Source organism: Balaenoptera borealis, assembly GCF_965194805.1.
Source record: "Balaenoptera borealis genome assembly, chromosome: 19".
Classification (NCBI taxonomy): domain Eukaryota; kingdom Metazoa; phylum Chordata; class Mammalia; order Artiodactyla; family Balaenopteridae; genus Balaenoptera; species Balaenoptera borealis.
In genome coordinates this window covers 28,483,848-28,504,792 of record NC_138878.1, presented here as the reverse complement: position 1 = coordinate 28,504,792, position 20,945 = coordinate 28,483,848, and the positions used below count along the sequence as shown (strand labels likewise).

Genomic DNA, 20,945 nt, shown 5'->3' with positions numbered 1-20,945 from the left:
TCCTAGGAAAACAAAATGCATCTGTGCTCACACAAAACTCACCGCTTTCCAAAGGAGTCATTTCCCGTGGGCGTTTGTGCTGAGGGGCCGGCCTATGCTACCCATTTCACAGGACATTTTAAGTCTTGCCTCTTTCTTTTATTTTTTCCTCTTGCCTGAAATCCCTTTTTTTTTTTTTTTTTTTAATCTATGCTTCTATCTCACTAGGCACCTCTCCAGCTGAATTTTAACACTCCTCCAGGCTCAAGAGTGACTGCACAACAGCGGGGGCTCAGTTTTTACTTCTCAAAGTCCAAAGAGGGAAAGTGTCATGGAAAGATCACCCATGGGCATGCTCTGGAGGAGGGGGCGAAAGAACAAAGACCCCCAGGCATGCATGGTTGGACAGATGGACAGACCAGAGTTCCCCTCCCTCTAGCTAAGCAAGTTAAAGAGGTTGCAGGGGGAGGGGGATATTAAATGGCAAAGTCCAGAGTTAAGGTCCCTACTACGACTACGATGACCCTTTCCTCTATTCCCAGCCTGCTGTGTCTCCTTTAAGCCACCACCTCCCCCATTTCTTCCATGGAAAAAACAAGAGCATTGAACCAAACAACCGGAAAGCTCCTCACGTTCACATCCTCCATTTACTCTAATTTTGGGCTTTCCTGACACTGACTCTCTTCCTCTCCCTCCTTTCAAACCTGGACCAGGTCAGGGGGTCCCCTGCTCCAGTCACTTCTCCAGACTGACCCATAGATGATGGTCAAGGGAAGCTCTCGGGTCCAGCCCCGGCGCTTCCTAAGGGCGTGGCCTTGGGCAAGACACAGAGTATGTTGGACCCTCTGTCTCTTCACCTGAAAGTGGACAGAATAACGCTCGCCCAGGGCTGTTGTGACAGTGATATGAGCTGATGCTGGAGAGTGGAAGAGACTGTCCAGCTCTGCTCTTAGCATTCCACAGCTTCACAGGGATGACAAACAGTGGGCCTGAGGGACACAGAGGTACCCAGGAATGACATTAGGAAACTGCGGGCTGCCGCGGTCCCTACCACCACCCCACCACCACCCCTTGAAAGAGGATTGTCCGAATCTTCTCTAACCTTGGCTGATCTTGGGCTATGAGTGCACAGCAGTGGGGACCAGGCTAGAATGCAGAGGGTAGGCCCCTTCCAAGGGGGAAGGGGCCTCTCAGAGTTCAACAGTTGTCACCCCAGGGGTGCATGCCAACGGCACTGTGGGGAAAGGCTGGCCCTCCTTCCACCACTTCTTTTTTTTTTTTTTGGCCGTACTGCACTGCTTGCAGGATCTTAGTTCCCCAACCAGGGATCGAACCTGGGCCCTCGGCAGTGAAAGTGTGGAGTCCTAACCACTGGACTGCCAGGAATTCCTTCTTGCCACCCCTTCGAGGAAGCTGGAACTATTGAGTTTTATGTGAAAGTCTTCCTGGGGTTTTTTTAATGCTTTTTTATCGTGGTAAAAGTCACATAATATAAACATATTATTTTAACCATATTTAACTGTGCAGTTCAGTGGCACTAATACATTCATATCGTTGTGCAACTCTCACCATCATCCATCTCCCAAATTTTTCACCTTCCTAAACTGAAACTCTGTCATACAGAGTGAAGTAAGTCAGAAAGAGAAAAACAAATATCGTATATTAACGCATATATGTGGAATTTAGAAAAATGGTACAGATGAACCTATTTGCAAAGCAGAAATAGAGACACAGACATAGAGAACAAACGTATGGACACCAAGTGGGCAGGGCAGATGGCTTGGGAGATTGGCATTGATGTATGTACACTACTATGTGTGAAGTAGATGGCTGGTGAGGGCCTACTGTATAGCACAGGGGGGAAGAAAAAGGTACAATCTGTTTGCAGGACATAGATTAAGTTAACCTTAAAAATACTTCCTGGTTTTGAGTAGAGGTCACTAGAAGACCACAAACCCTTATCTGAAACTGCTGGGGCCAGATGTATTTCAGTATTCAGAAATTTTCAGATTTAAAAAGATTACATGGTGCTACTACCACTTACTACCTGACCCTCCCAAGTGGAGCCTAGGGCAGCATGTCACAGTCAAACTCATGAATATCCCTGCATCCTAGGATGCCTCACCACTTCCTCTCCCCAAGGGGCACCCAGGGCAGGCAGTCCCCACCATGCTGGCAGAGGCAGGAATGCAAATGACCCCCCATTGTGTCTTCTGGTGAAGTGGGACAGCCATGGCTGAGGCCTGCGACCCAGTTTCCTTCAGCCAGCCCTGCTCATTATAGGAAGGCTCCTAGAAGCCATAACACTTTGGGATTCCTGAACTGAAAGACCCATAATGATCATTGAGTAAGTCAAGACGCTCAGCTCTAAGTGACGAAAACCCAAGTCAAATAGGCTTAAGCAAATAATAGCACTAAAAATCAAGTTTCCTAGCTCATGTAACATAAAAGTACAGAGGTGTCTGGTCAGGATCAAATGGATCCAGGTGTTCTGACTATGTCTGTAGGACTTAGGTTGTCCTATCTCTCTGCTTCACTTTTGATTGTGTTGGTTTCATACTCAAACAGATGCTCCCCTCATGGTAGCAAAATGGCTGCCAGAGCTCCAGCCTTATGTGTTCCTGGGGTTGGGACCCCTGGGAAACAGCTTTTGCTTTTGCCCAGAAGTCACCAAAAAAGCCATTGAGCACCTCTATGGCTCTGATGGGGTCACTTGCCCATTCCGGAGTCAATCACAGTGGTCAAGGTTACATATCCACCTGGAACTGAGGACAGACTCAGTCAGCTACGATGGTGATCTAGCTAAACCACCTCATTTCAGCAGAGGGAATGGTAAAACTAAGTGAGGAGGCAAGATCTGGCCAAGATCGCACAGTCAGGCACTGGGAAAGCCAAGACACTGACCCAGATGTCTCACAGTTCTGGGTCCCTTTATGACACCACTAGGCTTCCAGAATAGGTGGTGGGTGGGACTGAATCCCCAGGGCTCCAACCACCCCAGGCTGCTCAACGGAGCCTGCTCCAAAGCCCTTTCCCCACTTCCCAGGTTTCCTCACCCTCAGGCTGTGTTGAAGGGGCAAGAGGTGAGGACAGCCCACAATCTAACACACACACACACACACACACATGCACACACCATGAATGGGGGTCAGAGCTCTCCATCAGCATGTTTGTTCTGAAGGACCCACAATTTATCTTTTCTTCTCTTGTACCTCTCACACCTCAAGACAGGCCTCTGCTGAGACCAGCACAGAGTTAGCAAGGAATATATGTCACTAATAATAATATCATTGTTGTTACTGTTATTATTATTATTTCTCCTACTATTATTTATTCTTGCCCACATTCTCCTTGGCCAAACTTCTTCATTTACCCTGAGGCACAAAGGATGAAGCACAGAGGAAGTATGAACAACAAAGCAGAAGGACCAGGGAGTTGACATTTTGAATGGGACCCAAAGCCTGAATTCAGCCAAAGGCATGAAAGCCCTAATAATTACTCATATGCATAACTCTTTCCAATGTGCAGACCACTTTCTCCTCCATCACCTCATTAGATTCTTAAAAAATAAAAAACCATAAACAACAAGGACTTACTGTATAGCACAGGGAACTATATTCAATGTCTTATAATAACCTATAATGGAAAAGAATCTGAAAAAGAATATATATATATGTATATATATATATATACGTATATATATATATATACGTATATACATATATATATATGAATCACTTTGCTGTACACTTGAAACTAACACAATATTGTAAATCAACGATACTTCAATAAAAAAAAAAAAACTCAAGGAGTAAAACGAGGAGGGAAAATCATGTCCGTTTATGAATGGAAAAAACAGCTCCTTCCCCCTAAAGAAACATTTATGTAAGGTTTTCCAGCTACTAAGTAGTGGAATTGGGACAGAATTTGAGTCCCAGTTCAGAAGTTTTTCTACGAAACATGTATATGCTTGCAGCACACCCACACGTACTCATACTATTAGAAATACAGATATCTAGCGATATAAATAAACAGATGGATCTAAAAGCCACCAAAGTCACAAACCCTCGTAGGCCTTACATGACCCCTGTCTTGAGTCAACTTTACATAAAAGTATCAAAAGCTCCCTGGGCCACAAATCTTTAAGCCATGTATCAAATCAGCTGCCCTCCCTACCTCCCTCCAATCTTTCTACTCTCTTTTTTTTCATCTCCCACCCAAGGGCCACCACATCGGCCATTTATCCTGTCCCCCACGCTTATTTGTCTCAGTTGTGACCAGAAGTTTTTCTTCTCTTTGCTAATAAAAACTCTATTCAATTCAGTTCACATTTACTGATCTCCTAGGAGGTTGTTATTATTATAATCATTTAACTGACCAGGGAACAGAGACTCAAAGAGTTTAAGTAACTTGTCCAAAGTGGTACAGCTAGACCTGACCATTTCTTCCTGCCATCCTTTGGCCCAGGTGGCCTGTCATTTGATTCTACCCAATTTTTCCTCTTTCTGAAACTGGGGAGAATGAGTGTTCAGTTCCTACCCTTGAAAAAAGTGGAAAGGAAGGTGTTCCTCCTGGTCCGTCTTCAGGTGGAATCATGTTCATTCATTCATTCTACATTTACTGAGTTCCTACTATCTGTTAGGCCTGAGGTTGTGAGGGGTTTGAAGGGCAGAGGAGGAAGGAGAAGGGAGAACAGTACTTGTTAAGGTATAATTGGTTCTAAAATATTTGTTCTTGAGCTAGAACCTATATTAGCAACGATTCATGGAAAATCAGCTAGCAGAAAAAAAAAACATTCTGAAGAACCTAGGAGCAGGACAGGAATAAAGACACAGACGTAGAGAATGGACCTGAGGACACAGGGAATGCGAAGGGTAAGCTGGGACGAAGTGAGAGAGTGGCATGGGCATATATACACTACCAAATGTAAAATAGATAGCTAGTGAGAAGCAGCCACATAGCACAGGGAGATCAGCTCGGTGCTTTGTGACCACCTAGAGGGGTGGGATAGGGAGGGTGGGAGGGAGACACAAGAGGGAGGAGGTATGGGGGTATATGTATATGTATAGCTGATTCACTTTGATATAAAGCAGAAACTAACAACAGAAAAAAAATCAGCTAGCAGTATGTAGATATAGAGGTAAATGTAGATGCAGATCTGGATCAAGATCAAGATCTACAATAGTGGGTAATACATGCATACACTAAAAAAAAATTAGGTATTAAAGGTAATAAAAGTCTCTCTTACAGTCATCACCCAGCCACCCAGTTTTTCCCCTTAGAGACAATGACTTTAGTTTCTCATGAGTCCATCCAGAGAAAGGAAAGCATATATCATGAGACCACTTATTTCTCCAGAATCCCCCCAAAACAATATGTTAACAAACTTTGTCATATTTGCCAATCTAATCAATGAAAAACAGTATCTCATTTTTCTTGCCTATTCATAGTCTTAGAACATTTATCTGTTCACTTGTTTGACTTTTATTGATTTATAGAAACTATATATTCAGTAAATCCAACTTTGTATGATACAAATTACAAATAGTTTCCCACGTTTAAATTGCTTTTTCATGTTTTTATTGTTGCTACTGTCATTGTTGTCATGCAACCTTAAAAAATATTTCTTTGTAGGCAAATTGATCAATATTTTCTTTTATGGATTCTGGTGTTTCAGTCATATTTTGAAAACTCCTACCCATTCTGAGATCATTTTAAAGTTTCCCCCTATCTTCTCCCAATTCTTTTAGGTTTTATTGAATGCATAAAAACATTGATTCATCTGAACTTTATTTTGGTGTAAGTTGTGAGGTAGGGATCCACTTTCTATTTTTTTCCAGATGAGGATCCAGTTATTCCAAAGACACTTATTAAAGAAACCATCTTTTCCCCACTTATTTGAAATTCTCAAACCTTGGTAGCAGCTTCTATTTCAGCTTTCTTCAGTTATTTTATTGTTTGGAGGCTAGATCATTATTTCAGACTGATAATATCACTCACCATGTTTGCGGGGGTCATTTGCACCAAATTTAAGTGATAAAAATAAAACGATGTTGGTACAGAACAAGGGCTGTAAACATATACCCATCAGAGAGTTGCATCACACTGATGCCTGGTGCGAATACTTCCTATCATGAACCTCTGATTGTGTTCAGGCTTCAGCCACCAAGAGAAAAAAACTTGGATACCAAAATGAGACATAAAAGTGCATAGTTTTATAAACAAAAATTTGTAACATGAGGGTTCAGGAGGTTCTCATGTGAGGGCAGCTTCAGGAACATGCTGTTAAGGTTGTGATTCTACAGTCATGATCACACCACTGCCTCCCTCCCCCTACACACACACACACACACACCAGAGTCCACCTCATCCTTTACAGCAACAATTTTAATTCCTGGGGCCTGCCTTGAGCTTGAGGTGAACCTAGGACCTCCTTTCCACCAGAGAAGGCCTGGGTGCCCTTTAATCTTCTTAGAGCAAAATCCACTGAGCAAAATTATAATTTAATATGGACGCACTTAGCCAATAGAAACTCATATACCGTCTTAACATCATAATGCATTGTGAAAAGGAATTGCTAAATACCATGAAACATATGAGAACCTCAGGCTTCCATTCATCTCCAGCTTTATACTAGGGCAGCATGTTAAAGTGATTTCAACTTCAGAGCAGAGCTCCCCAAAGAGTGCTCCAGTCTTAATTAAAATGTCAATGAAATACAAAGGTGCATTGGGGACTTTTTCAGGCATCATTCCCTTTTCACTTTTGGATGGTTGGCTGTTCCTTCCCTCAAGCCTGCTTGCTTGTCCACTCAGGGCAGACACTCGACCCACCCTTTTTCTCTGCCATGGGGGAGCCCTTGTCCAGACCCTTTACCATCCCCTTGGGAGACTGGAGGGAGGTGGGCTGCAGGTGCCTGCTTGAGGCTTCCCTGTATCTTGAGTTGCCTGAGTTAGAAGGCAGGGATTAACATCACCTGGGTACGTAGCCCAGAACTGCAGAAGGAGGGGCGGGGTGGAAGAGCAGGGGGAAGGAAAGTGAGAAAACACAGCCTCAGAGTGACTGGGGCAGCATTGGTGAACCAAGGGAAACAGGAGTGACACAGGGATGTTTTTAACTCAGAAGATGAAAATGCAGATACCTATGGGGCTAGACAAGGGACATAACTGAGGATGTGGGGAAGACGCAGGGTAGTAGGGAGTGGTGGGGCTTGTGGTGAACTCAAAATCAGTCTCCCCTTGAGAGGGGCAGCTGCTCCTCAGCTTCAGGATTGTTTATATGTGGGATGCAAGCTGGGTGTCACCACATCTTCTGATTTTTTTTCAAGAAAATCCAGAAGTCTGTATTTTTTTAATGTGAAATCTCCTGGTTTTGTAGTGGCTACTTATTATTTAAATATTTAACATTTTTAAATATTTAAAGCCCTTGTGTGGGTCACCTCTATGACCAAAATAAAGCATTTGTGTGGATGAACTTTGGCCTTCAGTCCTAGGAGGCAACTATTAGGTCTCAGTTTTGTCCCTTCGTTAATTTCAATATCCATCCATCTATCCATCCATCTGTCCATCCATCCATTTATCCATCCAACCATTTATTCATTTATCTATTCATCTATCCATCCATCTGTGCATCCATCCATCCATCAGTGAATATTCAGTAATGCTCCCAGGTATAAGGGAATGTGATAGAAACAGAAATAAGTCTACCCCCAAGCCCAATCTTATCTCCAGCCCCATTCTGGTCTTATCTTGACTTGACAGAGGGAGGCAGCCAGATACAGTTTTTAAATAATAGTGTGTGTGTGTGTGTGTGTGTGTGTGTGTGTGTGTGTGTGTGTGTGTGTTTTAAGCACAGACCAAGGATCAAAAGTTAGCATGTGGAATCTTAGTTCCCCAACCAGAGATTGGACCCACGCCCCCTGCATTGGAAGCAGGGGATCTTAACCACTGGACCACAAGGGAAGTCCCAAAAGTCAAGTTCTTGAGGCCTATCCTGGCTCCTAAGCTGCATGTGACCTTGGGCTCATGCCTTCCCTTCTTTAGGCTTCTTCTTTCCCATAGCACAAGCTGGAGAATCTTCTTTGATACTTGAAGCTGTCACCTGTGACCATTTCTGGTCTGTTTCTTTCTTTCTTTCTTTTTTTAATAAATTTATTTTATTTATTTATTTATTTATTGGTTGCGTTGGGTCTTTTGTTGCTGTGTGCGGGCTTTCTCTAGTTGTGGCTAGCGGGGGCTACTCTTCATTGTGGTGCACCGGCTTCTCATTGTAGCTTCTCTTGTTGCGGAGCACGGGCTCTAGGTGCACGGGCTTCAGTAGTTGTGGCTCGCGGGCTCTAGAGCGCAGGCTCAGTAGTTGTGGCGCACGGGCCTAGTTGCTCCGCAGCATGTGGGATCCTCCCCAACCAGGGCTCAAACCCGTGTCCCCGGCACTGGCAGGCAGATTCTTAACCACTGTGCTACCAGGGAAGTCTTCTGGTCTGGTCCTTAACCTCATTTCAGGCCCAAGGCCAATGCTAACCTTTGTGCTGACCTTTGTGCTGACGTCACCTCAGTCTTAATAGGTTCACCCATTAAGCTGGTCTTAATAGGCTCACCTGCCTGAATCTGCCACAACTTCCTCCCTGTGCCCCGCCCCTGGACCATAGCCACAAGAAATGTCTCCATAAATGCCTCCCCAGAAGGAGGGAAGAGACGCCTGAGACAGGGCCTGAAGATACGGGCTGATCTAAGGCTCCACGGGACCGCAAGGCACTCTGGGTGGGCTCTTCTCCCAGGGAGCCCTTCCTCTCAAAAGGTACCCAGGTTCATGCTAAATATTTGACTCTCATTCAAGTAGCATCTCTCAGGAAAAATTGTTACCTTGGCAGCGATCTCCTGGACCTCAGGCAGAGGTATCAACCTGGGAGGACATTTCCACTGATGGGGAAAACTGTCCTGTCATTCTTGAAATCCCATCTCTGAGGCAGTGTTTACGTCTCTGGAGGCACGAGGAGGGAACACACACTTCCACAAGTGCATCCAGACTTGGCCTTTGGCTGAAGAATGAAACATTAAGTCATTTATGTCAAGAGTTGCAAAACTGCAACATAGCTTCTAGGCTATCCTTTATTAAAAGCTCAAGATGGTATCTTTAGATCACAAATGCATACTCACTCTGTGTCTGTTTCTCTGAGCTCAAGGTTCCCATTTCCTTTATCTGCTTATCTTTTCCTGTGTGCTTATCCTTCCTTTTGTGGGTCTGTATGTTTCTGGCACGTATTCGCTGTTTTGGGGCCATTTCAGGTCTGTTTTCTAGGGCTTTTATTCAACTGCCTTTCAAAATTTATGGGTCTCCTGCAGATCATTTGGCCATAATTTAACATTTGGGTTTTCTCAACTCTTTCAAACGTTCTTCTTTTATGGGGTTAGCAGCCCTAAAAGGAGGCAGGGATGAGAAGACATGCTTGGGTTTGTTCTGCCTTTGTTTGAGCCTGTTGCTGAGAAATAGTGTATACTTTGTTCACCATCTTATCTTTCCAGCTTTTGATCGATAGCAGAATGTGTTTTTTATATAAGAACTAACCAAATTTATTCAACAGATTATACATTCATTTTACCATTATGACATCAGACAAACAGATAATCCACACACACAAAAAAAGCTTTGGATTTCTTAAAAGTGAATTTAATTATAAGTAGTCATGTGTGCTGGAGAATTATAATTATGAAAAGTCGTGTTCTGTAAGTCTGAAATGACAGATTATATTTCAAAGGCTTATTGCAGAGGAATTAAAGGACCCAATTTATTAGTTGTAAATGTACGATTATTGCAGATTTGCTTTTAAAAAAACCCCACACGCGCACACACGACCACAGTATATTGTAGCTGGATTTACTACGTCTAATCCTTTCGACAAGAATCATATTTGGCACCAAAAGCTGCCACTTGGTTAATTTGTTTGTGAGACAGAGACAGGCAACTAATCTTCGTCTTCTGATCCCTGAATGGCAATAATTTCAAGGACTTTGCGGGCATGTTTTACTTCCCTCATTCCCATCCTTGCAAAGTGATTAAGAAGTTGATGTGGATCAAAGAACAGAAATATTGTTGTCAGGGAAGAAATGGAGACAGTCTCGTGGATGTTGGTAAGGAGGGTGGGGTGGGAGGTGCAGGAGCTTCAAAGAACCTGGAACTGGGCTACATTTGTTTCTGCAACAAACATTTTTGGGGGCGTCTACTATGTTCCAGGCACCGTACTAAGTACATTCTGTGTGTTTTCGCAATAAAAACTCTCAGAACAACCCCCGAGGTCGCAAAATTGTAAGCATGTCTTACAGATGGGGAAACTGAGGCTTGGAGAGATCACCAAGCAACCTGCCCAGGTAACTGAGTTCCTGAGTGATGGAGCCAGGACCTGACCACAGATCTGTCTAGCTCCCATGTTTATATTGTCACCCCAGGCCCCCCATTTCTCTCCCACGTGGCACTCACAGGCTCACTGGAGAGAAAGTGGGGGGCAGTGTGCATGTCCCAGTGGCATTAAGCGGGGTGGGAGGGCTGTGTTTATAGCAGTCCCCAAGACACAGAAAGGGAAGGAGGAATTAATCATGTAGATGGGGATGGGGAGGGGACATCGGGGAAGCCCAAAAGGATCAAGCAACACTTTGTAGCCATGACGTTGAGCCAGGCCCTGGAGGACAAGTAGGTTACTCCAGGCAGTGGAAAAGCATTCCCAGCAGAAGGAACAGCCTCTGGAGGAGACAGATTCTGAGGTGTACAAATAAAATGTCTTGTGTTTGCAAACGCTTGCATGATGAGGGCTTAGGGTATAAACAAGAACAGGAGAGAGGGGTTAGAGGCAGGAGGTAGGCTTGGAATAGAAACAGGGAAGAGCTTTTAATGCCCAGCTAAGGAGCTTAGACTTTCTTCTGTAGACAATGGGGAGCCATAGATGGTTAAGGAGCATGAGTTGGTGGTATTGGGGGAAGAGGTCACCAATCACTTGTCTGCAGGGGCCAGGAGGGTAATGGATATGAGCGATGCAGGCCTGGAGAGGTTGTATAAGCCTGAGAAAGCACACTCTATCTAAAGGGGTGACCGCTACTCGGCACCCAGTCGGCCTGGTGGACAGGGAGAACCAGATCTCCGAGTTCTTAAGAGAAGCTAGAAGTAGCAGCAACTCGGTAGATTGATTGCAAACAAGCCCCATCTCTTTCCTTATGCAGGCCCGTCACAGGGTGAGTCCCCAGCACCTCCCGTCATGTGTTGGAGCCTATTTCCCACCCACTGAACCTGCTATGCCCCATTGAATGTGACAGAAAGGAACGTGTGTCTGTTCTGCGTCTGAGCTCAAGTGGCCTTGAGGACTAGCCTGGGCCAGCTTGCGGAGGATGGAGACCACGTGCAGTGGAACCATGTCATCCCATCCTGGCCCACCTAGACCAGACCAGCTCCAGTGAGCCACCAGCTCGTCTGGAAAAAGAGAAAGCCCAGCCCAGAACAGCAGAACCACCCCCCAACCTGTAGACTAATGTAAAATGATCAATGTTTGTTGTTTCAAGCCACTAGGTTTTGGAGCTATTTGTTAGGCAGCCATAGCTAACTGATACAGTAACTAATTTGTATTTTTAAGAACTCTGTGCTGATGTCTCCCCCTACCCCACTCCCCAAAATGGAAGGATCAGAGACTCAATACTCAGCATTTCTTGTTCAGCAAGCATCAAAAAGTGTTCAGTTCTAAGTTGCTGGATGGGGCAGAGGAGGGAAGACCTAAGAACATCTCACACACTGCCACCTGCTCTGTCCTTCCCACAGGAGGCTGTGCCAACAGTGGAGTCCACCGTGGTCTCAGGATCCCCCACTAGTGCATGACCACCAGGCCCTCCTGCTCCCTGTTCAAGCAGCTCCCACAGCCTCCACCCAGCTCCCCACCTGTAGTAACTGCACTCAGCAGACCCTAATCCAGCCATCTCTTCCTCACCCTAGACCCCCAGCTCCGTATGTCTGAGGCTGTGACACCCAGGAGCTTGAAGCCCCCAGCATTTTAATCTGAAGTCACTCCCATTTTAGTTCCAACATGGTTTGCACATTCTGTGGACACACCAAGCCCTCAGGCAGGCTGCACAGGTCCCCCAGCCTCCAGACAGCCTGCTCCCTCCAGGCCCTGCGTTTGTGGCTCAGGGGACAGTGGTCACAGGGCTTGGGGTGGGCTCTCGAGCTGGATCCTGCTCTGCCACCCTGGCTTTGCTGCCATGGGAATTAGAAACAGCCTCCTCCAGCAGGCATGGGCAGACACAGGAGGTCAGGGGCTTGTCTTAGCTGGATGTAAGCCCCACTCAACCCCCAGCCAGTGCCCCTGGTTCAAGATGAAACATGACATCCATCAGAACTTGAACCAGCCCAGGCTTTCCCGACCATTGTCTCCAGCTATGAATTCTTTTCCTCCTCGGCCTTCAATGCCTCCTCTGGGAAGACCTCCCTGACCCCCTCTCCTGACCAAGCCCCTTGACGCCCTGGGAGTCCCCCCTCATCAGCTTGTGCCTTGTCCTGGGGGTCTCTCGACACCTGGCAGCCACCCCCAGTAGACCGCAGTCTCCTCCAAGGGCAGGGAGGTGTGGAGTGGGGTCCTCTGGGAATCAGAATTAAGGGGAACCTAGAGGCTCAGAAAGGAGGCTGGCCTCCCTCACCTCTACTCTGCACAGCTGGATGTGCCTGAAAAATGAATATTCCCTCAGGAGCCTGGGGCACTGCCCACACGTGCACTTTGGAAACCCCCAGCCATTTTCCAGGCCTTCCTGAAATCCCTCCTAGCCGCCTGCTTGCAATTCCGCCCCTAAGTCTCTCCTGGATTCCGTGACAATGAGCCTCCACCAGGTGAAGGAGTCGGCAGGGACCTCCCTGTCAACCCCTCAGTGCTGGTCACCGAAGTGGGAGGCCAAGGACCAGTTGAGTTTGATGAGAGTGGAGATGGGACATGGGGAAAGTTCCAGAGTTGGAGACTGACTTAGGCATCACAGTTGGGACTCCAGCCTGCGATGGCAGTTTTCAGGTCTCTGGGCTACAGCTGGGAGGGCAGCAGACAAAAGCCGAGCTGTGGGTTTTCCTCTTTGAAGGGTTTCGCTGACCCGAGGGGGAAGGATGGGGTGGTACTTACAGGAAAGGGGATTGACTGGATTCTTAGAAAAACAATAGCCAGAGCTTACTGCTGGGGCAGAAGGATTGGGGTCACCAGCTGGCTGTTTGATACAGTGATTGGTTCCTGCTGCTTTGGAATTCAAGGGCAGGAGGCACTTTGGGGCCTCAGCTCAACCTCGGGCTCCCTGGCCCCCTCCTGAGCCCCCTCCCTGGATCCTATAATATGTAGGATGTTCTGATTGTCCATTTCTCCTTCCTTCTCACTTGACTTTGCTTTCACTGGAATGTGGCAGGGGATAAAGTCTTAGAGGCATTTATCTGAGCCATGGAGGGACCTTTGGCGGTAGGGGGTGGGGGGCACAGGAAACAGATAAATCATCTCAAGCTCAAAGCCATTGGCTTTCTGCTCTCTGCCTGAGGGCAGCTGCTTGCTAATGATAGAGAGGGGTAGGGACCTGGCTTGGGTGGGGAAGGGAGAAATTCTGGATGAGGGCTGTTAGAAGAAAGGTCATCCCTGAAGGTAAGAAGCCACCTACACATAATCAAGAGATCTCAGAACGGCAGTGTCAGAAGAATCCACAGGATCCCCATAGTCATTAGAACACAATCCAACTCCTTAGCTTGGCCAAACAGCACGATCTGTCCCCAACTTCATCTCCCTTTATTCCTACACTGCTTCGTTAGGGTTATTTGGGTGCAAGCAACAGAAATTAATGTTGACTAACTTAAAACAAGTGGGCATTTATTGGAATAATAATAGGGGTGGTGGCAAAAGCTAGACAACCAGAGCAGGCACCAAGATGGGAACACCAGGTCCGTGGGACCCCACAGTTGGCATGCCTGGGCTCCCAGTGTTCTGTTTATATGTATGTCATTCAAGATTCCCTGAGTGTCCCATTGGCTGAGCCCAGATCACAAGCCCACCCCTGCTTGTAACAGAGGAAGGGTACCCAGAGGAAGGGCCTGGCCCAAGAAGGCACCAAGGACCCATGTGACTTCTGAAGAGGGAAGGCAGGTACCCCAGTCTGTCTTCCCAGCAAGAGAGAAGTTCCCCAGCAACATTGTCCTCAGTGGAAGGAGAGAAGTATCCCCAAAAAGGGGGGGGGGGCAGATGTTTGCAGACCAAACCCATGAATGTCTCGTGTGTCCTTCACTCTGCTCCCACCACAGGGCCTTTGCACCTGTCATCTTCTCTGCCTTGAACATTCTGCCCCTGGTTCTGCACATGTCTGGTTCCTTTTCTTCCTTTGGGACTCAGATCTCACATCAGCTTCTCTGAAAGGCCCTTCCTGCCCACCCATTCTCAAGTTTTCCCCATCAGATCATCTTGATCCTGTTACGGAGTCCAAGCTCGCTCTGCTCACCACACGACAGGCCAATAAATCAGGAGACAAGGTGTTGAGACAAGGAATAATGACTTTATTTGGAAAGCTGACAGACCGAGTCCTAGTGTCCACAAAAACCATCTTATCGGGGGTCTGGATGCCATTTTCTCTTATAGAACAGAGAGGGGGAGGAGGAGAGGAAGTAAAGTAAAATGGCCATTAATCTTGCAAGATATCTCCTCGCTTGGCCCACATCAGGGAGGGGATGTGTTAATTTCTTCTTTTCTGCGGCCATTCACAGGTGGGCAGGGATCCCTGTGGCAGGCCATCATATATGTTTACAGCTATAGACAGCATCCTTTTAGTGATTATAATAACAAAAGCAACGAAAAGCAAAGGTTAAAGTAAAAGAAACAGAGCCAACATGGAGTCAGATTTTGCTCTTCCCTGTTACAATCCCATCTTCACAGGTTTTCCAACCATCGAACATTACCTTGTTTATTAGTATATTAATTTGTCTGCTTTGTATTGTCTGTTCCCCCCGCCACCAGAATGTAAGCACCCTGAGAACAATGACTGTAGTTAATCACTGCTGTATATCCAGTGCCCAGTGCAAGGCTTTAATAAACATTTACCAGGGAAATAAACAAATAAGGACAAAGAGACCCAGACAGAGAAGGTTGCTTGGCCAAGGATGATCAGAGAGAAGATGCTGATGTCCTCAAAAATGCAGAAGCCAAACCTTGCCTGCTCTGGGGCACAGGATGGCCCCTGGCTAAAAGCATGGGCCCAGAGCAGATTGCCTGGGGCAGTGCTCACTAACTGTACCTCAGTTTCCTCTGTGCAAAGGGATAACTCTCTGTGTAAGGGATAATCATCATAATATATTCTCAGGGGCGTGTTTGTAGGATCAGATGAACTAATACATAGAAGGTGCTTAGGGCAGAGCCTGACATTATCATAATGCAAGTTGTTACTATTCTAGACCTTCTGTGTCCTTATCCCTGACAGATCAATGCCCCATCCCACCCTCATGCCAACCAGGATGAAGAACAGGCGAGCAAGATAGTTATAGTAATACTCCAACAGACAGACAAACAAACTGCAGCATCCTAAGACCGGAGGCAGGGAGATCCTGCCACAGTGATCCAGCTCACCTTGGCAGAGCCCTTCATTTATTTGCAAACAGCAGGTAACAGATGCCAGGTCTCCTGATGGCAGCCATGCTTCCTTCCTGCTCACCCACATGCCCTAGAACTGGGAGGGGAGATGTCTGCTGGCTCGCTGTGTGGTCATGGGTGAGTGACTGCCGCTTTGTGGACCTCGGTTTCCTCCCCTTTAAATGCGAAAATGAGAATCTCATATATGAAGTGGGTTGATGATTTTATTACCGAACAGGTGGGGAGCAGGTACAAATACATTGGTAGAAGTCCCTTTACAGCCCTGCTTCTCAAAGTTAAACTTTCCTTGAGTTCAGAATCACGCCCCCAAAATCTGGCTCATTAGTTCTAAAGTGGAGTCCTGGAATGTTTAACGAACCTCCTTGGGTGATTTCTGAGGTTGAAGCTGATAGAGTGTGATTGCTCATTAATGCCACTAGATAGAGCCACAAGCCTAGATAACGGTCTAACCCAGCAGGCTCCGAGCCCTGAGGCTGCTTCATCAAGAGTGGCCACCGGATGGCGCAGCCCATCTGCAGAAGGAGCCGCTGGCCTTTCTTTCTACTTGGGGACCACCACACCATTCCCACCTCTGCTTACTGGGCCTGCCCTTCCATCTCCGCACATCTAGGGGCGATTCATTAACGTATTCAACCATTTATTTGACAAGTATTCATTCAACACCTTCTATATGCAAACCCTGTTCCAGGTACTAGGGCCACAGCTGACATTCTAGTACAGGAGTCAATAATCAAACAAGAAATTAAAGTTAACAAGATTGTTTCAAGACAGTTGTAGCTGCTTGGAAGGAAAAAACACAGGGGGTGGATCCTTTCTGTGGATGGTCAGTCAAGGCAGGCTTCCCTGGGAAGGCAGCATCTGAGCTGAGACCTAGCAGATGAGAAGATTTGCAGGCCAAGAGGACAGGCATGTCAATTGGGTCCTCCAGGAAGTACATTCTGGGATGGGGTCAGGAGTTCAAGGAGTTTTGGAGGATAAGGCCAGAGAAAGAAAAAGAGTGGGAAGCAGGATGGGGCAGAGAGTCTCAGCCTCCAAGACAGCTCCTCCAAAAAGATCAAGTGGCCCCAGAGGGGAGCTCTGGAGCCCTGGTACCCTATGTGCTCAGTCATCGTCTGGGGCTTTGGCCAAACGAGCATGGTGTAGGCTCAAAAGCTCAGGCTGATTCCTACAACTGTAGGCAGTCAGCTCACTGGACTCTTTGCCACTGAACAGCATGTTCTTTCTTGAAAGAAGATCTATGGCTGTCACAAGAAGGTTGCCATCTTTCAGGAACAGAGAGAAAGCCAGCATAGCTGCAGATGAAAAGTGCAGGAGGGAGGAGACGGCGGGCGTGCTGGTCAATTTCCATTTGCTCCTCCAGGTGGCGCTCCACCTCCCTCCCCCTCGGACTGCTGGGGCCAGCTCCTCCTGCGCTGGGGAGCCCCACAAAGGAGGGTGTTTATTCCTGGATCCCGCGGCAGGAGGTCTCTCGGGCTGTCGTTTCGTTAAAGGCACCTGCTCTCCCATAACTGCGCCCTCCGGTCAACCTTCTGGGCCAGATGATCACGGTTCTGCTTCTGGCCCATTAGTCCCCCCTACCTTCCACCCACACACTTTGTATTTAATCCCTTCCTCACTAAGCACTCCTGGAATTAGCCTCCTCCAAGAGTGCCATCTGCTCCCTCCTGGGCTCCTGACTGTACGGAGAGGACATGTCTTGGAATCTATAGGCCTGGGCCTAGGGTTGGGGTCCCAGCAGGAAACCGAAAGGTACCTGGGGTTCCCTGGCCCCAGAGAAGGTCCTGCTATGCTCCTCTAGGATGGAGTGTGTTGGCACACTCCTGTGCCCCCAGGACTGCTTCTCAGATGTCCCTGGGACCAGAGACAGAGACAAAGTGAGGGAGGGCTGTGACCTCAGGCAGAGGGTCTGACTGGTGCTGATTTCTCAGCTAAGTCTTTCACTGTATCAGTCAGGAATCTCAGGTTGCAAGCAACAGAAACTCAACTCAAACAGACTTAAGCAAAAAACAAACAAACCACATACAAAGTTAGGAGGAGAGGCTATATTGACTCACAAACTAAAAAGCTCAGGATACTTTGGCTGCAGGCAGGGCTGGATCCAGGAGTTCAGCCGATGCCAGCAGGAGCTCAGCATCACCATTTCTGTTCTCTTTGGTGTAGTTTCAATCTTAGGAAGCCTCTGTCCTTAAGGGCTCCTCCACCATTGCATCACACCATTTATAGCTGAAAGTGTAGGCTACATCCCAAATACCTCCAGTGAATGTCCCAGAATTACTTTCCATGGGCTCCAATGGACTCATAAGCCTCCTTCTGGACCATCGTCTAGCCAGTGATATTGGATTTGCTTTTTAGCCAGGCCTGGGTCACATGGACCCATGATCCAGGAGGTACGTCACATCCACTGACCCTCATAGACCAAGAATTGGTTAGAGGAGGTTTCCTCAAAGGAAAATTAAGGGGCCGCTACCAAAAGGAGGAGGATAGGATCTTGGGAAGCAATAAACAACAGATGGCCACTACCTCCCCCAGGGCCCAGTCTTCTCATGTTTGGTATCTCCCATCCTTGTTTTCCCTCTTCATCAATACAAATTTTATCTTGATGTTGCTGTACCCCAGCACCTGGAACAGTGTTCATTAAAGTTTTCCTGAATGAATGAATAAATGAATGCATGGCAGGAACTGATGCCATATCCTGGTGTCACTTAATTGAAGCCTGTATTAATTTCCTAGGGCTGCTGTAACCAAGTAGCACAAACTGGGTGGTTTAAAACGTCAGAAATTTATTCTATCATAATTCTGGAGGCTAGAAGTCCAAAATCAAGGTGTTGTCAGACCCATGCTCTCTCCAAAGGCTCTAGAGAAAAATGCTTCCTCGTCTCTCCCAACTTCTGGGGCTCCTGTCAGTCCTTGGGATTCCTTGTCTTGCAGCTGTGTCACTTCAGACTCTGCCTCCATGGTCACATGTGTGTCTCTGTGTGCAAATTCCTTCTCTTATAAGGACACCAGTCATTGGATTAGGGCCCACCCTAATCCAGTAGGACCTCATCTTAACTTGGTGATATCTGCAAAGACTCTATTTCCAAATGAGGGCACATTTACAGGTACTGGCGGTTAGGAGTAGAACATACCTTTTGGGGGGGCCCACAATTTTTACCTGTATTAGTATTGGCTGAAAGATGCTGCAATACCAACTGTATCCCCAGATCTCAGTGGTTTATAGTATTATGTCAAAGTTTTTTTTCCACTTACCAAGTCTACAGTGGGACTGGTTGCTTTCATTTTGCGGTTCTGCCACATCACCATGGGGCTCCCGGGGTTACCATGGCTCCCAGGGTGACCATGGCAGGTTGCCAAGGCAGAGAGAGCTAAAGGGATACACAGGGGTCCTGGAGTGTATCGCATGCACTCACCGACAAGTTCATTTCCACTAGATACTGTCTATGCTCTCCTGGTCCCCTGGGCCTTAGTCACTACTGGGCACTGCCACTGCTCTGCTGGGTATAATGGACACCTGCTTCTGCAGCTGTCACCATCTCTAAATGGGCACCAAGCACCTACACTGGGCACCAATGCCTTTGGAATGCCAAAACTACACAGATTGTGAAGAGGCACAGTCAAAGCTGCCCTGTGCCAGAAGTGCCCAATGTCTTACAAAGGTTTTCGGGAAAATGTTAAACCTCAAATGGGACAAGTGATGTAAATGAGCAAAACTGAGCTGAGTCACATGCAAGGCAATAGAGAATGGTGGGGACTGTGGCAAACCAAAGTACATGCCTCATCTAAAGGAGGCAGCTGCTGTTTAGCCTCAGCTAATTGTTGCCATGTGGACATTGGCACCCAGTATTGCCAGATTTGTGGGAATTTCTGAAAGAAAACCAGAAAGTCAGATATTTAGATGAAGTGTCCCAAGTTTCAAAGTGCTGTTCAGGCGGGATTCAGCCCACAGGCCACGAGTTTGTAAGCCCTGCTTCAGTGAGACAACTTTTTCCATTTTCACTCCTAGCTCTCTGCTCTCCAACTTGGCTCTCTGGTTATCCAGAGGACGTGGACCTGAGCCAAATGGGGCCTAGCCAGGAGGCAACCCCCTCTCGCACTGACCTCAGACTCACCCTCCCCCAAATAGCCAAGGCTTCTCCCTGGGTCAGGATGATGGGCTGGGCTCCGCCTGTGGAGCGAAGTCCTTCCCAAGGGGTGCCTTTCAGGTTGACTTCTGGCCAGCCAGCAGCACATGCCTGCCAGGCAAGCCTGTACTTCTCTGAAACCCACTGACACCCAAGCTGCAGAAGCTTTTCTGGTTCTTATGATACAGACCAGATTCATCACCCTGACTTCCAAGGCCCTCACAGGCAGATTGTTGCTGACCCTTTCAGCCCATGACTTTGCTCCTCAAATTGGTCCCTGCCCACCCCCAGTCCCATCTCCTCACCCTCCCCCCTCACCCCCAGTTTTCAGATAGAGGGAACGTCCTTCTCCAGTGCATCTTGCTGTCCTTCATCTCTGGACCTTTGTAAATGTTGTTCCTTAGACTGTGCCTTCCACATCCCTCCCCCCACCCCAATACTCTCATGTCTTGTAGCTCTTCAGGTGTCAGCCCAGAAGTCCCTTCTTCCAGGGAGCCTTCCCTGACCACCTATACTAGTTTAGGGACTGAGGGCAGGTGTTCCCACACCTGCTGGAGTTCCCCATCACAGCTTAGCACCTAATGAATTCTCCTTCCTGAGGGAGGAAGGGGACATTCCTCAGGGACAGAGACCAGGACTGCTGGGTTTCCAAGTGTTTATCTAGCACCTAGCATTATGCCTGAGGCCAAGTAAATGCTTAAATAGTCATAGAAGAAAGAAAAGGAGGGGAAGGAGAAGGAAGGAAGGAAGGAAGAAAGGAAGGAAGAAAGGAAGGAAGGAAGGAAGGGAGGGAGGGAGGGGAGGGGGAGGGAGGAGGGAGGGGAGGAAGGAGGGGCCTTCACTTTGTTTCCATCTCTGTATCTCTTTCCATTTCTGCCAGTCTCTCTCATCTCTCTGTCTCCATCTCTAATCATCTAAAATCTCTTTCTCTGACGATCTATAGGTGCAGCTGATCATCTGTTCCTGACCCTTCCTCCCCATCTCTGACCTACGCCCCTGGGAGTGCAGGCCGTCCGGCCCCCCTCCGCGTGTCCCTCCAAGAACCGCTGCTCTCCAGCCTCAGGACGTCAAGTGTCTAGAGTGGTCGCGCCAGATGTTTCCCAACAGAGGTTCCATAGGTTTTGCGCCCGGATTGGGGAGTAAAGGTTGGAAGGTCGCCACACTGATGGTTCTCGCAGAGGCCCAAAGCTCTGGCTGAGGGGAAAAGAGGCGGAGAAAGGAAA

The 20,945-nt window shown here is 47.4% G+C and overlaps 1 protein-coding gene across 1 annotated transcript in view; it reads left to right on the top strand.

The window, feature by feature from the left end:
* LOC309616452 (uncharacterized protein) overlaps positions 1-20,902 on the top strand; it is a gene marked incomplete at its 5' end in the record, with an annotated part of 67,102 nt that extends 46,200 nt beyond the window's left edge. Inside the window, one exon of the mRNA XM_082367027.1 lies at positions 20,666-20,902. Within this exon, the coding sequence (XP_082223153.1) occupies positions 20,666-20,689 (24 nt within the window). The 3' untranslated portion in view covers positions 20,690-20,902. The remainder of the gene's footprint in view (positions 1-20,665) is intronic.
* Positions 20,903-20,945: the final 43 nt, after the last annotated feature.